This window comes from Anabrus simplex, chromosome 1 (genome assembly GCF_040414725.1).
Source record: "Anabrus simplex isolate iqAnaSimp1 chromosome 1, ASM4041472v1, whole genome shotgun sequence".
NCBI lineage: Eukaryota > Metazoa > Arthropoda > Insecta > Orthoptera > Tettigoniidae > Anabrus > Anabrus simplex.
Window position 1 is genome coordinate 1,522,687,143 of NC_090265.1, and position 15,151 is coordinate 1,522,702,293.

The 15,151-nt window shown below is 38.8% G+C and overlaps 1 protein-coding gene across 1 annotated transcript in view; it reads left to right on the top strand.

Annotated features, from left to right (window-relative positions):
• LOC136858471 (acyl-CoA Delta-9 desaturase) overlaps positions 1 to 14,474 on the top strand; it is a 175,011-nt gene extending 160,537 nt beyond the window's left edge. Inside the window, exons 5-6 of the mRNA XM_067138028.2 lie at positions 2,221 to 2,406; positions 12,431 to 14,474. Coding sequence (XP_066994129.2) covers positions 2,221 to 2,406; positions 12,431 to 12,752 — 508 coding nt within the window. The 3' untranslated portion in view covers positions 12,753 to 14,474. The remainder of the gene's footprint in view (positions 1 to 2,220; positions 2,407 to 12,430) is intronic.
• Positions 14,475 to 15,151: the final 677 nt, after the last annotated feature.

Below are 15,151 nucleotides of genomic sequence, written 5' to 3' on the forward strand. Positions count from 1 at the left end.
CGGCGAGAGGCCGGCGCGCTGCCGCCTGAGTCACGGAGGTTTCGTTTTAACCATTTTACGAAGTAAATTATTATTATTAACCTTAGTGGCCACATTGGTCCTCTTGAATCGTTCCACTTCACTTTCTCTTTGAAGATTGTACTGTTTGGTTCTAGTGATCTGCCCAGTAATTTTCCATTCATTCCGATTGTAATTTTCTAATTTCGTCTAAAATCGTCATAGCCGTTCTACATGTCATTTCTGCTGAATATTTTTGAGTCTTAAAAAGGGTATTAATTTTATTATTGTTCTCTGCATCTGCAATCTCGAGTCCAACTGCATTGATATCTTGCTGAATTTCGTGGATCCATTTCGCTCCTGTCTCTTTACCAAGATTTCTCATCACTAGTTGTGGTAAAAGCCGATTTCTTGGCAGTCGAAAGATGTGAAAGAAATGCGGGATTCTTTTCTTCTTCACTGTGCTGGTGATTGTGTCAATATCTCGATAGACAGTTTCATTAGGAAAGATTCTCCAAATTCCTTCGACCTGGTATTTTTTAAGTTCTGATGATTCTTCTTTCAGTTTTGAGGAGATGATCAGTTCTTCTTTCGTTTTTAATTTGGAACAGCGTTGCACAAGCGTAAGTGGCTTCCGGGAGATTTACGGTTTTATAGTGTTGGATCTTAGTATCTACTGACAGGCACTTCCTATTATACGTCGAACAGGTCAGAAATTGGGTTGTTAGTTCTATTTATCCATGTTTCTTTCTCCTTTAACTTGTGTGTGATTATTTCTCCAAGATATTTAAATTGTTAAACTATGTTTTTTTAATCATTCATGAAGAATTTATTTATGTTGAGGGGTTTATTGGGCATGATCTTAGTTTTTTCAACGGATATTTGCAATCCCAATTCTAGGATAATTTCTTCTGGAGACTGGTGATCTGGGCACGACTTATTCCGAGTCAAGGTCTAAGAGAGCTAAATCGTCCGCATATCCCATGCATTTTGTTCTTATTGAAGGTTTTGCTCCAATTTTGATTGTAGGTGGGTTTTCCTTTTGCCAAAGTTTCATATTGTAATCGAGAGCTATATTGAAAAGCAGTGGAGATAATCCTTCACCTTTTTTGAGACTAGTTTTTATTGTAAAATTTTGAAACTTCTCCCCAGAACTTTACCTTGGAATTTGTGTCGGTTAGTTTGATGATTTTTATTAATTTGGGATGAACACCGTACGATCTGAGAATTTTCAAAAGTTTAAGGATGTGGATACTATCATGTGCTTTTTTCAGATCTATGAATGAGACTTATTTCTGCTCATGTAATATTCCATTATTACTAAATTAGTAGTTAGTCAATTATTTAATCATTACAAATATTTGATTTCAATATTAAATATTTATTTATTTATTTATTTATTTATTTATTTATTTATTTATTTATTTATTTATTTATTTATTTATTTATTTATTTACAAGGCCATAAAGAGGGAAATTCCCTTCCCTAGTGCTTCAAAAGGAACGTTGTATATTTCTCTACATCTCTTATTCTGTTATATAATTCCTCTAACACACATATCATATGAATCAAATTTGATGTTGATTTGTAGCTTTACATTTACGTCCAGTTCTCTATAGAAATCTATTTTACATTAAAAAAAAACGCAACGAAGATGTCTACAAGAATTTTCCATTGATTATAATTCTAAAAGTTTATAATTAACTTAATTAAATATATTTAAGGTAATTATTTTCTATATATTCTCTCCATTGATTAAAATTATAACAGGTTATAATGAATTAAATATATTTCATGTATATATTTTATTTACGAACGAAACCAACTTCGAATTAGCATGTGATATATTCTTGAGAACTGTATGCTATTACTGAAATTACCTGTATATCGTCGGCAACATTGAAGATGTTAATCCATGACTTCTCGATTTTCTCAGTAGGCAAATACTGAGACTGTACCTTAATTAAGGCCACGGCTGTTTCCTACCCTCTCCTAGCCCTTTCCTATCCTATCGTCTGCAAAAACCTGTCTGAGTGAGTGTGATGTTAAACCACTAAAGAAACATATTAAATAACAGTGGTTCGGCATCACATACATGTGTTGTACCTCATAATATTTTATGATCTACAGAGCTGTTGTATTATATTTTAAAACTATAACAGCTAACCTATTAAACTGTGTGGTTTCTAAGGAACTTGATAGAAATAATTTGCTGTATTACAGGTTGTATCTCCTTCTGATGCCACTGCTCTGTTTCATTTTCCCTACGTGGGTGCCCATTTCGTTGTGGGGTGAGAGGCCATGGGTGTCCTGGTACGTTGCCGGAGTGATGCGCTATACCTTATCTCTCAACTTCACCTGGCTGGTGAACAGCGCTGCTCATATCTGGGGCACGAGACCCTACGAGAGGTAAGAACACAGTGTATGTTCATAAGTAAGACCTGAATATTCAGGTAATATTAACATAAAAACTGTATACATATATGTACGAACAATATGTCAAATATACAGTAGAATAAAATCACATTTCTTTGCTGCGAAATGAACAGATTTCTGCATCTGAGTCAATCAGTAAAACTAGGTCATTTATAAAGAGAATTTTGTGGACAGAGAAGTTATGTAAATAATACAGCAAATAATTCATCCAGCTGTGTCCGTCAGTATAGGGTTTGTATAACCATTATTCTACTTTCCATATGCTGTACATTTTGTCACAGTTTCTGACGATTCATTTGGTCGAATACTTGAGAATTTGTATTCCTGATCGCTTCACTTCCCACGTCCCTCTTAACGCATATTTTCTCTCTCTCTGCATGTTGCCCGCATTTCCAATCACAATATCGGCCATCAACGTAGAAAGCAGTTGAACTTTAATAGGCCTGCTACCCCTAACTTTCCCTACTCTCTGCACATCGTCTATGTCCACTTCGCTAAAATTGATTTTCATTTTCCGCTGAATTAGGTCCACCACTTTATAAATTGTGAGCACTTTGTCCTCCCTCTTCTCCTCAGGCACACCGTATGTAAATAGGCATTTCTTCTTGCGATTTAGAATACTGGCTCCCACTTCTGCTTTAAGTTTCAGCGCCTCCTCTTCTATTCGTCCTTTTTTCTCCCTTTACGCTGCAACTTCTTCGGCATTTTTCCTCACTTGGGATGTTGTGTCGTCTGCCCTTTCTCGGAACCATCTCTTAATATTGTCGAACTCCCTCGTTTGCTCCTGTATCATATTTTTGAGTTGCTCAAAGGGGCAGACTTCAACAACCACCTCTTTTACTACCCTTCTGATAGCTTCCACGTCTTTCCAACTCAAATTTCCACTGGAAGTCGGACCTGGGTTCAGCTCGACTCCCCCAATCCATAGCATTGCTATAATCACCGCCGCTGTCAACATTAACTCTCCTTTCGTTCCCATTTCCATTCTCCACCCTCCGGGTTTCACTTCTTTCTTCCCTGCCATCTTCCTATGATCGCCCTGTATTGCTCCACACCAATCATCGTCAATAAAACCTTCACTTCTTTCCTGCACTGCCACCTGCGCTCCCCTCTCGCTCTCCCGGGACCCTCCACTCAACAGGTCCGCGCTCGTCAGTGGCTTAGGCTGTACTGGTCGAATACTTTCTCATAGTTAATGAAAAATGTTGAATCGCTCAACCCCCTGCGTTTCGTAATAAGCTAGAATACATAAAATATTATCGCCAATAGATGGCATGCTGCAACGAAAGAGAGCATTATTATTCTCTTTACTATGTGAATATCGGTGGCTAAGAAGTCATAACTCATATCTGAAAAAAGTGACATTTTTTTCAGGAGGAACAAGAACTTTTCAGAAGGCAGTTTTCTGTTACCATACTTGGTATTTTCATCGACACTTTGGAATGCTGACGATTTTTTATTGACAGTGAAGTTGCAGATACGAGGACTCCCTTTCCGTTCCTCCGATTATGAAAACGCACGCATTATCTTTTCACATACTACATTCAAGGTTGCTTAGCTTCAGAGTGATCACATGTTCTGGCGTTCGAAGGTAGCTAAGTTATTGGCGGTATATTCAGTACAAAACAGAGAGGTTTGATGCAAGTATCTGGAATTAAAATTTCAAGACTCAGTTCAGATCCCCTGGTGAAGGTACTGCTACACGACCAGGACATGAAGTGATCAATGTTACACTTGGCTCAGACTTTCCTACATTAGAAAGCACGCTCAGAACGACTGATGTAAGCATCGGAATTCGAATCTCAATTCTCTGCAACAATTGCAGTTAGATGCCAGAACCTACTAAAATTGGTTAGATATATTTCGAGGACTTACGCTAAACAGAATCAAGTGACATTAGCATGATTTTGAGGAACACCGAGAAAACTTTGGCACATTTCTACAACTTATTTATTTACAATATGAATCCATTGAGTGGCTGTAATTGTAGGAAAAGGATTTACTTACCTTTCACATACAACACAACTTAAGGAGCACTTTGTTGGTAATAAGAAAATAATGTTTAATTTAAATATTATTTTATGATAATGTAGCATACTAGTAATATTGAACTTTAGCAGTCACATTCATAACTTATTATTAGGGGGCGGGTGTTGTTGAAATGTCATATTTTTTTCCCTTTGCATTAGGACGTTGCTTAGCAGTATAGAAAGTCATTCTGCGATATAACAAACGATAATAACAAGTTTAATTTCGCATTCATTTGAATTTTTTGCCAATTTGGGATGATCAGTCGTTACTTCAACTTTGAAGATGGTTTTAGGTCAATATAAAGCATTTTGAAGAATCTGTAAATCATTTTAAAATGTTTCTTTAAAACTTATTCATGCATTCCTTATTGCCAGACTGATAAAGTCCACACGTGACAACATCAAATATTATGTTAACATTGATGTTTTCATGGCCCGTACTTGTAGACATGATAATTATGGATGTCAACATAAAAAATTATCAAGTGTCAGTTGCTGGTGACTAAGAAAGGGTACATCATCATTATCTAAAGGCTTTGCCTTGTCGCTGCAACCATTGATCTCTTCTCTCTGCGATCCTTTTCATCTCTCCATAACCTTGGCATCCCATCATCTCAACTACCTCTTCAATGATCTTCTTCCGTGGTTTCCCTCTGCCCCATCACCTTGCCTTCGAACAAGTTCTTTATGAAGTCCTTATGACGGAGAATGTGAGCGAAAACTGACTTTTTTCTCCTTTTTATCGTTGTTATTAAATGTCTCTGTGTGTTTATTTCTCTAAGCACTGCTTCATTAGTTTTCTTCTCAATCCAGCTAGTTCTTGTCATCTTCCTCCATAGCCACGTTTCCACTGCCTCTAGTCGTTTCACGTCCTCCTTCAAGAGAGTAAGAAAGGGTAAGGAAAGGATTTATACCTGTGAGTCTTGTGTTTACAACATATGTGCATGAACATGATACAGAACTCTGATAATTAGGAGAAAATAATTATTTCCTAACGTCTCTAGAGTACAAAAAATGCACCAGCCATTCGCCCCCGCGTACCACAAGGCCAAGAATAAATGGAAACGATAAGGGACTGTAAACAACAGTTATATAACTTCCCACTCCAGTTCAGAATTATCATCCTAAGAAGTTCTGTGCAAGAAAAATGCCAACAGAGAAGCCACTACGAAGTGTATTTTTAATTCTGTTAGTGAATTAATTTGGAAAAGACGTGTTTACAACACATAGGCGTGTTTTATTCGGTGAATTGTGCTGTATTACAGCGAGTGCGGAAAGGTGGTTTGTTGTACAACAGCACATTTAACGAGAAAAACATCTTAAATATATAACGAGTGCGAAGAACAAGTGTTCCCAGGTTCCTGGGGAACAAATTGCTAGCACTACATTCAGCAAGTAATATGTCCATATTTATATACACTCCCAAATAAATTAAAGGTTAATTATTTCTGTAAAAACAAGAGCTGTCCAGTGAAACCACTGTTACAGTCACCAGAATTTATTTGGTCAGATATTTTAAAGTCTTTTTTTTTTTTACTTATTTTACAGCATTTTTCCATAAATATTAGGGCATTTTATTGATCGTTGTCAGTGAAATTTTATCTCATCAACATCCGCCCCCTGCTTATTATACAGTACGGTAATATACCTTCTACAACACTTCATTAAAATATCCATATTTAAATATAACCTTCTGATTATCATATTGAAATGCTAATTTGTCAATAATTACATACACATTTCAATATATCATGTTAAGTTAAAATAACGAAATAAGGAGATCCATTTGAAAATATAGAGCATTTTAGACCAAATGTCGACACTAGACATATGTAATGCACAGGTCTATTTGTAAGAAACATAATTATTTGTGCACTAATGACATTGATACCAGCCATATTGAACACTAATTGTACACAGTTCAAAAAATTAGAGGAACATGTTGTTGAACGTATGCCACGCTCCACAAAATAATAGCTCACACCAAGGTATATTACCAACTAAACCTTTATACAAAAGCACATCGATGGATTCACGTGCATTTTCAGAACACAACGGAAATGTCCAAATACGAGCGAAAACAAAGTGATAACAGTCCTCCAGGGTGGATTTTTATCACAGTTGGAGAGCTTCAGTATGGTGTATGTCCTCCACGAGCATTTATCACAGTTTGGCACCTACGTGGCATGCTCCGCTTAAGTCGACGGAGGTCACGTTGCGGTATCAGGTCCCATTCTTCAATGAGAGCCTGGTCGAGGTCTGGGAGAGTCTGTGGTGGAACAGGATGCCCACGAACACTTCTGTCAAACCTATCCCGCACATGCTCGATGGGATTAAGTTCGGGACTCACTGCTGGCCATTCCATCTCTTGAATGTCCAGTTCTCGCAAGACAGCTCTGGTGATGCGCGCTGCATGAGCCCTAGCATTGCCGTGCATGCGTACGAATTCAGAGCCAACACCGTATGCAGCAACCAACACATGCTGTAGCAGTATTTGCTCGACCCCGCAGTGGTAAGATTGCCACGGACGACGACAAGATCTGTACGGCCATCAATACTGATGCCACTCCACACCACCACAGAACCTTGTCCGAATAGGTCGCCTTCCTGGACAACATTTGGCATTTACTGCTCACCACGGTGTCTCCATACACGTTGACGTCCATCACACTGTGTCTAGGGAAATCTGGACTCGTCTGTGAACAACACAGGTCTCCATTGGCGAAGTTGGCAGTTGACGTGGGTACGGGCAGACAGAAGGCGAGCTGCACGATGTTGCTGCGTTAAACGGGGCACTCAAATAGGACGTTTGGGTCGTAAGGACACTTCTCTTAACCTGTTCTTTACCGTCTCGTCAGACACCGTAACTCCAGTGACCCTTCTGAGGTCCTGTTTCAGTTCTCTGGCAGTTGCTGAACGACGCCGCAACGCACAGATGGTCAGATATCGGTCATCCTGTGGAGTTGTCATGCGTCCACGACCTTGTCCAACCCTCCTTGTGAACTGGCCTGTCTCACTGCAGCGATTGCACAAGCGTTGAATTACTGACGGAGAGACATTGAGATCCACAGTAACACGATGAGAAGTCCATCCTTCCTGGATCAAAGTGAGGCCCTTGCAACTTGAACCTCGTTAAGATGTCTCATGGAATGTGCTAGTTTACGTACAACGTGCTCAAATGGCCGCAGTATTCTGTGTACCTCACAACGACACACGGACGCACCGCTATTCACTTTGTTTTGAGTGGTCACCTGACATTTTAATGCATGGCTACGCCTACAGATGGAGTATAACTTCGATTTGACATACTCTGAGTAGCTAAGGTCTCAAGGTATGGTGTACGACCATTGGAACCCCATCTACCAAATTAACGTTCACATACCAGATGTTACAAAACATGTCCCCCTCCCCCCCCCCCCTATTTTTTGAACTGTGTATCACTGGAATTCTCTAAAGTTCATGCATTACATGTGAAATGTCAAATATAAGATTATATGGTGTACCAGGTTAAAACTATTTTAGCAGGTAAGGTATTTCGTGGATATGACATTGAAAAAATAAAAACCGGCATCTACTCTATTTTCTGACGTACGCAATACTTTTTATCCTCTGTACTTCATATCACACGACAGTCCTGATTCTTAGAGCAGTTTACTATTTTCATTCAAGAGTGCTTTACTTGGGGCAATAAAACCAATGCTATCTGCAGTAGACATATATATTTATATAAGCAAATATGTGGATAATTCAGAACATAAGTACTTTCTATGAACTAGTTAACCACTGGAAATACTTAAGTTGTGTATGGTATTTTATATGATGATCTTGGATTTAGAATGTTAAACTAGTAGTATTTCTTGTCCTAGTTTCTTTCCATGGAATTGCTTGTTGTACTCTGGTTGTTGGGTAGTTAGGTTTTGACTTGACGTTATTATCACTTGTAATGTTAAGCTAGTAGTAAGCTCAACATATACTATTGTAAGCCGTAATGTTAAGCACTGGATAAACTTAAGAATGTTAAACTAGTAATATTTCTTGTAATATTTTCTTTCCATGTAGTCGCTTATTGTACTTTTGTTTTGTTGTTGTTTACCTTATTGTCACATTAGGCCTACTGCAAGTGACCATTGTCACCGGGATATTTCCCAGTTGCGATGTATTTGTTAATAATAATAATAATAATAATAATAATAATAATAATAATAATAATAATAATAATAATAATAATAATAATAATAATAATAATAATAATAATAATAATAATACAGTCCAGGAAATGGGTTAGATAGGATTGCATTCTAAACAGTCCTGGGGAATATCTGATGCGTTTCAAAGAGCGGGAATTTCCAATCAATCAGCAATGATCTGCATTTAGGGCTGTCGTTCAGGGAGCACATTGCCTATTATCGTCTACCTAATCTTTTCTTAAATGATTTCAAAGAAGTTGGAAATTTATCGAATCGATGTAGTAGAAGGCACCGTTGGTAAATTATTCCAGTCCGTATTTCTCCTTCCTATAAATTAATACTTGTTTTATAAATTTATTTGAATGAGCTTTCTATTACCATACGTTTTTAAATATAATAGCCTACCTCGTTCAAGAAATTTATTAAAAACATAACCCTGTCACGAATTTCAATTCTCTCATAACAGTGATTCTGATAAATGATTCACCTAACTGTTGTACTCCGTCTGTTACACTTCAGATACTCTTTTGCGCTCACTGGTAGAATCGATCTGAAGTTCTTTGGAGGAAAATGCATTTTCGTATAAAACTCATTAACACCCAACTCGCTGGTCAATAAATCTCATTGTAAGGAACAGTAGGCCTATATCAGTTCATACCTTGTCCTCTAATTTAACAAAGAGAATATAATCTTCATTCACAATTAAAATAAATAGCTTTATCACTTTAAAAGATATAGTAGTTAGGAAATCGATAGGCACCAACTTAGAGCTTTGGTGTTATCCGCAAAAAATAACTATCAAGTACATTGAAAATGTCCTCTCTAATGAAAAATTTACTCTGGAATGTTGTAATGCACCCTAATTAATTACTTGTAACTACGAAATCATCACTGTGAGTACATTTGATTTGAATGTGAGTGCATCTGCTTTAATATGATTTACATCCAGGCACACAACACGAACGACACGGTCCTAATATATCATATTAGTTTTAAAACCAAATTTCAAGAAAAATATCACTACAGTAAGGTTTCCTCTTCAGCCCAAACGAGCAGAAGAAACTAAACATCCTTAGCATATGCTCATGTTTCATTTGAACAAACCGAATACCGCGCCATTTTAGTTAAGCTGCATTAAGGTCTGATATATTGAAGATGGTCGTGGCTATAGACCTGAAGAAAATCTATTCTTTTAAAATGTGGTCCTGGCGAAGAATTTTGCGCATACCTTGGACAGCACTTCGTACCAGTGACTCCATTACAAACCAGCTCAACCACAGAATCATCAATGTGTGGACACACTATGTGACATGGGAATGAGAGCCATTGTTGGAAATGTTCCCGCTCAATGGTCGAAAATTATCAAGAATATGTCCGACTCGTTGGCTGAATGGTCAGCGTACTGGTCTTCGGTTCAGAGGGTCCCGGGTTCGATTCCCGGCCGGGTCGGTGATTTTAACCTTAATTGGTTAATTCAATGGCTCGGGGCTGGGTGTATGTGGCGTATTCAACATTAGAAATCATCCTAGGTAGGGCCCTCATCTTCACAGACATGCAGGTCGCCTAATAATCCGTCTACTAGTAAAGGACCTGCGCCAGGCCTCTCCGGAGGCCATACGCCATTATTATTATTATTATTATCAAGAATATAACCGGGTTCAACCTCTTTGGTGCAGCACGTCTCGCCGAGGACCGCAAGAGATGGAGACAACTGAGCAATAGCCTCCTCGGAGAGCTCAATCCTAAGAACTGAGGGAAAGATACGAGAAAAATTTATATTGTACAGGATGACCCAAAAGTCCGCTAACATTTGACGAGAATACTTCACGGAATATTGGAGGTAGAGAGGCAATAACTGATACACATGACTGGCATGACATGGGGTTTTATTGACACCACAATAAAGTACAATGAATGTCCAACAGATGGTGCTTCATACGATACACAAGCAATAATTAGCATTTAAAAAATCAAGGTTTAGCAAAGCTAGTGTTCTTTATAACACATGCTGAGCACGTCGGCCGTCATTCATCAACAATACCTGTAGTCGAGGGACAACGTTGTGAACAGCACTTTACAGCATATACGTAGGTAAGGTGAGAAATTGCCGTCGGATGCTGTCTTTTTGTACCCCTAATGAGGTCGGACGATCGCGGTAGACTTGCGACTTCAGGTAACCCCACAACCAATAATTACACGGATTGAGGTCTGCGACCGGGAGGCCATGCATGGCATGCCGCGATTGCAGGTGCATCTGACGCACTCTCTCTCGACAGCTCATTTTATACCGTTCACGGGTCTCATGCGGCATCACTGACGTGTTGCTGTCCAGCGCCTTCTGTTGGCCTGTTTGTGCACTCGTTGTTAGTGTCAATAAAACCCCATGTCATGTCAAGCAAGTGTGGCCATTTGTACCTGACGTATTGCTGTCCAATGCCATCTGTTGGTCATTTTAGTACTTTTGTTTTAGGTGTCAATAAAACCCCGTGTCATGTCAAGCATATTTGGCCATTTGTACCTGACATGTTACTGTCCAGCGCCATCTGTTGGTCATTTGGTGTACTTTATTTTGGTGTCAATAAAACCTCATGTCATGCCAAATCATACGTGTCAATTATTAGCTTGCTACCTCCAATATTCGTGAAGTATTGCGTCGTCAAATGTTAACGGACTTTTGGGTCATCCTGTACTTGCATCATTGCAATGAATACAAATAATTACTGATCAAACAGAATAAAAATGTAACAATTCTTATCATTACTGATTTATGCTTTTTAACGTCACTGAACACAGTATAGTACATTTTCTTCCATCACTGAACCTTAGTTTAATCTGCATTAGCGTGGTTATCATCTTCCGCCTATAATTTACTTCCTTGGTCGATAGATGCAGAGTGGGTCTTGGCCCATAAGTAGCCACGGCTGGTCGGTGGTCTAACAGCTCTGCACTCTGACTGGCCAATCGAGCAGAGGAGGGGTGGCCACGGTTCTACCGTGACTCTACGCCTCTGCATTCGGGATACGGGACAGGGCTGGACCTCACGGCAGGCCTCAACCGTCGGCTGTCCTGAGAATGGTTTTCCTGCACTAAGGCGAATGCCGGGAAAGTTCGTAGTATAGGCCACGGCCGCCAACCCCCTTTCCTTCTCCGTGCATCTCCTTCACCGTAACAAATCTCCCGGCCTGGGAGATGGCGTCACCGTCTAAGAGGCCCGCCTCCCCCTTCGTGGGAGGAATGAAAACAGTTTAGTAGTAGTTACTTCCTTCTGATGTTGCTTTCAATCCTTCATAAAAGGGGTGATGCACTGATTAGACGAATTTTCGACGACTTTTGAGATCCTGCAGCTTTTTTGAATTGATACTGTGCCCCATAGGATATAACGAAGACAAATAGACAAGATAGACGAAGACAAGATAAATAGTTCACGTTGGAATGTGAAGCATGGTAACACTAATCTTATTCTACAACAAAACATCTCTTTAAAGGAACTTGAAGTACGAGTACCAACTATATTGAACTAAAACTAACTTTAGTTGGTTCTTTTAATCGCACTTTTTTCCCCTCTTGTATTAACCCTTACTGGAATTTCAACATTAAGTTAACGAAACTAATAGCCTTCAAAGCTATAAATAAAGACAGAAAATGTTTAAGCCTTTACTCTGGCATACGAAGGAGCGTGTTTTAATTTTTTTTTGTGTTATTAACTTAATTTTTAAAAAGTATTACTTAGCTCATTTTAGTTTAAGACCATCCATATAGTTTCTCCTGTTTGTGTTCCAGGCGCATCAGTCCGATGGAGAACGTGACTGTGGCTGTGTTGGCGTTCGGAGAAGGTTGGCACAACTATCACCATGTGTTTCCATGGGACTATAAAGCTGCTGAACTGGGGGACTACCGCATGAATTTTACTACAGCATTCATCGACTTCTTCGCGCGGGTGGGCTGGGCCTACGATCTGAAGACTGTCCCAGTTGAGCTTGTGAGGCGACGGGCAGCACGGACTGGGGACGGCACCTACGATGGGGCAGTATGGGGGTGGGACGACACTGACATACCTTCTGAACATGTCGAGGGTGCACTAGTCACTCACAAGTCAGACTAGGAGTACGAACTAACCAACAGACGTGGGTCATCAATAAATTATCCATGTATGAACTGTGTTACTTGCCAATGGATATAATGAATAAGATCCATCACTATTGCATAATTAAAAGAAAATACCTTCTTGTGTCGGACGATATTTGTGGAGAACACCTATCAAAAATGCATACAAGCTGTGAAAAATAACTAACATGTAACTGAAAATAGTCCATTGCAGAAAAGTTCGACAAATGATCCCTTTTCGTATTCCTCATCACATATACAACAACAACAACAACAACAACAACAACAACAACATTGGATAAAATACACTGAAACTTTAAATCACAAACAGTTAAAGTAAAAAATGATGTTACAAACTATTTGTATTGTTTAATAAAATAGTCAAACATCATAAACCCAAAAACAGTGCAAATTCCAATGCCAATGCATCCATTTGTTGAACAGACTAATAGACAGGCAAAGCGACTACTGAAAAATATGCAGAAGGCTAAATGAAGAGCATTATTTCAACAAAGAAGGCAATTTTACTATAAGGACATAGTTTCACTCACACCACTGCAGTTATTCCAAAACCTATAAATAACCAACAGATATATAATACAATTTATTTTGTCTTTCATATACTACTTAACACATACAACTTAACAGATCAAAAGTATCTAACTGACTCCTTGGTTTTAAGTCAAATACTATTTCCTTTCGTAATGTATTGGTAGTAAATACCAGCATCCATCAATTACTGAAATAGTGAGCAAGTACAGAGAATTTTTTCCTTTTGATATATATAATAAAGAGTGGTAGACTCGATCCCTGTTTCAGTAAGACCAAAATTTAAAATGGACATCATGTTGTTATATGTTATACATCCCTCGACTTCTTAATATTTTAAGACATTTCGTAATAGACCGATTTACTTTAAAACTGCCCTAAAGCGAGGACACTTAACGTGTTAAATCTCTAATATAATGACATCCGAGAGTTTTATGTAGTGACACGGCTGCCATTCCCACAAGAATGGTACGATACGTACCACTTCGCCGACTGATTATAGCACAGCGAATGATACGGGAAATATGAATTGTGAATAATGAGAGCATTTTTTCACTCCAGATAAGACTAATTTGCCTCCACTTCCCAAAAAAGTATGTCAAAAATACAGAATAGCGTAAAGTTATATTTTTTGGCTCTAATAACTGAAGACAAGGTGTCCGTAATTTGCAACCTCATTTATAGACTCACTGATAGGAATTCCAATATACAGAAAGATACACGTGCAATTTACTTGAGACTAACACAGGAAGCAGATTCAACGCACGATTGCATCATACATTCCCAAATGTTACACCTTTTTATATGGAAGATTAATGCAGATTTAATTCCTCTATTACAGAGAAGTTTGTTTCAGAGTGATTGTCTTGAGATAGCTAAGTATTTCAGTATTTACATAGTACCTAAAACTCTATAATCCTCCAGAAATCAATCTCTTAGTCTGAACATCAAATAGGATGTTAAACAGTAAATTCTCCATAACGGAGCTGCATTGAGTATTTTACAATGATAATGAAATGTAATTTTTCCTCATCATAGTTTTAGATTACGGTATCTCAATTGTCTATCTACTTAGAAACACCTGTATTAATTATTCTTTATGACGATATTCACTGTGTATCTCTTTTGTATTTTGTATGATAATAAAACTTGTAATATAGGACATAGTATGTCTCAACAGCACTACTCTTTTCTGTCCTCACACCACGCACCTCTTACGTCAGGTAGGGGATATCATGGATGCTGTCCTACTACCCTCACCCTCAGGGGGTTATAGTTTTATATAATATAATAATCTCTGCCATCTTCTACAACTGCTTTGGAGTTTTTTTGCTAGTGGTTTTACGTCGCACCGACACAGATAAGTCTTATCGCGACGATGGGATAGGAAAGGACTAGGAGTTGGAAGATGCGGCCGTGGCCTTAATTAAGGTACAGCCCCAGTATTTACCTGGTGTGAAAATGGGAAACCACGGAAAACCATCTTTAGGGCTGCCGACAGTGGGGTTTGAACCCACTATCTCCCGGATGCAAGCACACAGCAGTGCGCCCCTAACCGCACTGCCAACTCGCCTGGTGGATATGAAAAGAAAGCTGGTCCTACCGAGTACGGTGACGGATCTAAAGGAGGGCATACAAGTCTCTGGTAAGATCCCAAATAGAGTATGGTTCCAGTGTATGGGACCCTCACCAGGATTACTTGATTCAAGAACTGGAAAAAAATCCAAAGAAAATCAGCTCGATTTGTTCTGGATGATTTCCGACAAAAGAGTAGCGTTACGAAAATATTGCAAAGTTTGGGCTGGGAAGACTTGGGAGAAAGAAGAAGAACTGCTCGACTAAGCTGTC